Below are 5,309 nucleotides of genomic sequence, written 5' to 3'. Positions count from 1 at the left end.
TATATATATATATATATATATATAATACTATTGTTAATTATATACATACATACTGCACATGTATATAAATATATGTATATATAAATGCCTATATATACACATATCTGCACTACATACGTAGATATACGTATGCAAATGCAGCTGCGATACTTAAGTAAAACTGGAAGGTGCGCATGCAACATAGGGTGCCACCTCACACACCACACACTTTCCTGCCTACTTTCGCAGACGCACTTTCGGTGTTTCTCTATGTACACCAGTGTCCAAATACCTCCACCTGTGCGGACCGGCACCATGGGGTGTACATACACGGAAACAAAGCAACCGACCTCAAGAGCGGGTCGCCTGCTAAACACAGCGCTGCTCAAATGCGTATACTGGCAATGGTGCAATGAGCAGGCATGCGCCTAGACAGACAAATGCCTGCACGTATCTATTGTTGCACAGGCGCTGGCACATCCAAGAACCGCAACGCACGCATCCTTGGATGCATGCGTGCATGCACCCAGTTGTGCCGACCTGCATGCAAATGTGCATGCATGCTCCTATTGCTTTAGCAATAAGATAATGTCAGGACTGGTATTCATCCCAAGCCCGGACCTCCCAGAAGCGCTGGCGTTCTTGCTCACGGTATATTTTCTTGGCGATACTCTCAACAAAGAGAGCAGCTACCTTCAAGTCGGTCAACAGCGGCACTGACAACAGAAACAACAAACAGGCGAGTACATCGCGGTGTTGGGCAAACAGGCAATCAATGCTGCATCTTGTTTTAGTGCACCAAGCTCGGGCTCCGTCTTTGGGTTATCCCCGCCTCTCAGGCAAATGAACAAACTCTTAGGACTAAATCCTATTTAAGTTATTCGCGCTTTACACCACACTCGACAACAGACACACCAATAGTACAAGAGAGGCCTTGGGCCCCCTACCGCATCTACTCACAGGAAACAACCAAACAGAGGCAAGAAGCAATCAGCAGACACTAGAGACAAAAACTTAACACACTCCTACCTCCAGCATCTATCGCTGCCCGCCTAATGAGATACCCCGAAGATATCGCGCGGTGGTTCGTCTGTCCAGGCACGTTTATGACCATCTCCACAAGGCCTACATATGCACGCACACGTACACATACACCAGAGAACTAGCAGCAAGCGAGAAGCAGCACAAGCAAACCCGGCAGCAGAGAAACTGCAAACTGTCCAACCACCCGCTGAAGAAGAGTGTCGCTTCCCAGTGCTACAGTAGCGCTAGCGGCATTTTGCGGGGGCATCAATAAAACTGCAGTAACAGTGTGCACCTCTCTTCGAACTAGGTGGTTTCTTCCGTTCTACTGAATGAGCTATCTTGCACCTGTCTGCTTCTGCTGCTGTGCTTTGTAGTGGCTGGGTGAAGGTTTCGTTTGCTTCTCTTCTGTGTCTCTTTTTCGTTGTGTGTTTGTAGTGTTGCGTCAATTTGGGTGCTTTTAATGATCGCACTCCTCTCTGTTGCTTGTGCAAACACTGATTGGTCACAATGCATATACTGGGGCTGAGCGGCTTACCCTTCTCAATAGCTTGTTTTGCAGTGAGGCGACCGCTGTTGTGCGTCTCCCGTTTACAGACCGGGATAATTTGCGTTTCGAAAGCCTTGAAAGGGGCCCCCTCTGTTGGGGTCCCCGGTGGAAGGTCATCTTCTTCGCTCAGAGCCCCGTCGGCGGGGCTACCAAACAAGGGGACCCCGTTGGGTGGACCCCGCTGGCTGTCTCCCTTTTCCACCCGAGAAGGTAATAGCCCCCCCCAGGGCCCCTCGCCCTCCAGTTCTTCTTCAGCCACTTCATCAGAACCGACTTCGGAAAGTCTTTTAATTCCTCCTATCAAGAAGGCAAAGGTACCTAGACACCCCAAACAACACAGACCTGTCGAACGCCCGTCTGAACCCATCCGTACACCACACACGCAACAGCAAGTGCTCCAGCAGCACCGAGTTCGACATACCAGAAATACAGCTGCAGCGCTAGCAACACACAACCAACCAATCATGCGAGCAGAAAGAATACCCGACACAACAGAAGCACACAGCAACGGCAACAGGGGCGGTGGCAGCAGGAGCACTCATGACAGCAGCAGCAGCAGCAGCAAGAATATCACTAGCAGCAGGAGCAGCAGAAAATAACGAGGGTCGCAAAATGACTGCCAAAAGCAACAGAAACAGCTGTAGCGCAGCCACCAGCAGCATCAGGACGAGCACCATCACCAGTAAAAGAAGCACCCAAACCCGCATGAGCGGCAGCCAGACCACTGCCACCAGATGCAAGAGCACCAGCAACATCAGCAGCGACAGGAGAATCAGCAGGGAAAGCTGCAGCGAAATCAGCATCAGTAGGAGCAGCAGCAAGAGAAGACTCAGCAGCAGCAGGAGTAGCGGCATCAGCAGGCGGAACAGACCTTCTGTGGCGTAAATTGTAAATCCAAGGCGGAGGAGTCGGAGTGCAAAGGGGAAGAAATCCAATTTCGACCAAAGAGGGCCTGAAGAAGGGAGAAGAAAGAAACAGCAAAAAGACAAAATAATACAAAGCCTCACCTACTCCCTGCAAGTTGCCCTTAAATGCAAAGATATCAGCACACAATAAAGAAGGCAGAAAACCAACGAAAACGAAGGCGCATAAGCACGTAGAGGCACACAGCCACAAACGCAGCCGAACAGACCCACAAGCTGCTCTTGCGGCTCATGCAGCAGCAGCAGCAACAGCAGCAGTGCAGCAGCTCAAGTGCATGCAATCCTTGCGTGTGGCTTCGAGAGATGCCGAAAAACGATGATAAGCTCAACAATGGAAGAAGAGCAGCAGTAGGAAAGCAACAGACAAGCAAGCAAAGTGAGAACTGGATGCAACGGGCAAACCTGTAACAAGCAAGATAGAACGCTTCTCTAGGGGCAGGCAGAGACCCGAGGAGACCATCGCCTTTAGGAAGGCCTCATGCTTATCTCGGCCAAAGCAAGCCACCTGCAGCACAACAGCTGCTGCTACCGCGGTATCGCTGTTGCTGCTGCTGTTGCTACTGCTGCTGTTGCTACTGCTGCTAATGTTGCTGCTGCTAGTGCTACTGCTTCAGACTGATGTATGCAGTTACCTCTCCTGTACTTCTCATTTCGACGCCAAGCAAGGGGTCGCAGCCGCGGAGTCTGCTGAAGGAGAAGACGGGAACTTTAACGCAAACGAACTCCAACGCTGTCAGGTGGATAGCCTCAGCAGACACCGGCGCACCCACCATGACCCTAGCGGCAAAACCACCAGCAAACGCAATAGCAACAGCAGACAAAGCAATACAAGCATCAACAGCGGCGATATTCAGTCAGACACGCGGTCACACCGAAGTCATCGACCCGAGGCGCCTGCTGTCCTCCAACAGAAGTGCCCAGCCGCCGTTACGACGCCTGAAGCAGCGGCAATAGCAGCAGCAACAGCAGCAGCCGCAGGTGATATCTGACTTTGTGGCTTGCTCTATGAAGTCGACACCGAAACATTTGCTGATAAATGGGAATGTCCGCGAAGCCCTCAAGTTGCATTCGATGATTTTCACCTCGTTGTTCTTGCAAATAAACTGAATGTTAAATGGACCTGAGCAAAATATCAACTAAAAACCCTTAAGCCTAAACTCTAAATGCTAGACTCTGATGATATTGTAAAACATCAAGCGTAAACGAGCAGAACCATGAGGAGTCACACAGGAACCTCTAAACCCCAAACCCTAATTCACGCGGCATGGCGTCGAAGCCCCAGACTCAGCATTAGACCCTCATACGGCACCACCAGCAAAATGCCCACTCCACAAAGCAGCCAGAAGCTATGCGCCTTGTAGTGCACCAGCAAAGCATGCAAGAGACTCAGAATCCGCAGCAATAACAGCAGCAGGTTAATACCTGAAACATTAAGAGCCCTAGCAAGCCTCTGTGCAATCTTCTGGACCCGTCTGCAGATCACCACATAAGATCCTCCGTGCTGCTATATCCACTGGTGCTGCAACACATGTTGCGGCTGTCGCTGCCGCTGCTTTCACTCTTTTGTTGTTGCCGCCGTGCTGTTGTTGCTACTGCTGTAGACCCTCACCTGATTGTCTCCACGTAGAGCTTCTGTGCTGGAAGAATCAGGGTAGCGTCTCCTGAGTGGGTCCCTGCGGGCCACATGCAAGCAACACCAGACAGGCGACAGAAACGAATGTCTAATCTTGTAAGCGTTAAACCATAATATGCTAAACCACACACTAAACCCGCCTCCGCAAACCCTAGCACGCTAAATCCTTGAACGAGCACCGACGTGCAGGCAAAACAACTTGCCAGAATGGCTAAACGCGAAGCGTTCTATCGCTAATCCTAAACACCAAGCCATCTTCTAACCTGCATTTTCAACGTGCTCGCTGATGGCGTAGTTTAGGATTTCTCCATTATGGGCAACACTGTCAAACTCGACCTGCAGACAAAACGAAACAGCAGAGGCAAAAAGGGACACGTCTAGGGCTGTTGCTCTGTTTCTGCTGTTGCTGGTGTGTCCACGGAGCCAGCGGCACAGCAGTGTTGTGCACATGACAATGTGTGTAGTGCTTGCAGGGCAGAGCGAGTGGCGCTGAGTTCTAGGCATGCAAATGGCACTGTAACACCAAAATATCAGGCCCGAAACCGAAGACCCTGATCGGCCTGCAGCATTGCATGCAAGAGCCATTGGATAAAGAGGAAAACCATTAACCAGCAAGCAGTTTAACCATTTTCAGGAGGAGAAGGTCTTTGGTCAAGAGAGACAAACCTCTTTGGCATTGCTGATGAACTTGGAGATGACTACAGGGCTGTCTCCCGATACAACCGCAGCAACCTGAAACAAGTCACCTAGCAAAGAAACCCTTATGCCCTGGGTTTGGGCTCGTATGCAATGGAAACCGCAACGAATAGCAGCAACAGCAACTACAGCAGCAGCCGCAACAACAACCCAACCGACGGCAACAACAACGAACGCACCTGCAAGAACTCCTTCAGCTGCTGGTCGTTCATTACTACGCGCATCGCTGCACCGCTCAACACATAGGAAGGCCGCACCAGCACGGGGAACCCGACCTGCAGCAAACACAGCAACAACAGCAGCAATACACATCGCAGCAGCGGTGGCAGCTGTAGCCATAGGAAGCAAACGTCCAAACGTCTACCGGGGTGAAAAAACGAAGGCAAAGACAGAAGCATCTCCACACATTCGGAGTTTGTTTGTTTTGTTTTGTCCACAAAACAACCAGGGAGTATGCAGTTATATATATATATGTATATATATATATATATATATGTATATATAT

The 5,309-nt window shown here is 50.3% G+C and overlaps 1 protein-coding gene across 1 annotated transcript; it reads right to left on the bottom strand.

Annotated features, from left to right (window-relative positions):
• Nucleotides 1-570: 570 nt before the first annotated feature.
• On the bottom strand, nucleotides 571-5,079 carry EMWEY_00056360 (carbamoyl phosphate synthetase II, putative; the record flags this gene model as incomplete). Its single annotated transcript, XM_013480429.1, has 12 exons — nucleotides 571-695; nucleotides 1,009-1,104; nucleotides 1,541-1,870; nucleotides 2,227-2,337; nucleotides 2,560-2,578; nucleotides 3,108-3,252; nucleotides 3,466-3,595; nucleotides 3,898-3,947; nucleotides 4,085-4,148; nucleotides 4,372-4,444; nucleotides 4,775-4,840; nucleotides 4,984-5,079. Coding segments are annotated over 12 exons (1,305 nt in total), but the record flags the coding sequence as incomplete, so codon positions are not given.
• Nucleotides 5,080-5,309: the final 230 nt, after the last annotated feature.

The sequence above is a fragment of the Eimeria maxima genome, genomic scaffold, assembly GCF_000499605.1.
Source record: "Eimeria maxima Weybridge genomic scaffold, Emw_scaff1915, whole genome shotgun sequence".
In the NCBI taxonomy this organism is placed as follows: Eukaryota; Apicomplexa; class Conoidasida; order Eucoccidiorida; family Eimeriidae; genus Eimeria; species Eimeria maxima.
This window is presented reverse-complemented; position numbering and strand designations above follow the sequence as displayed.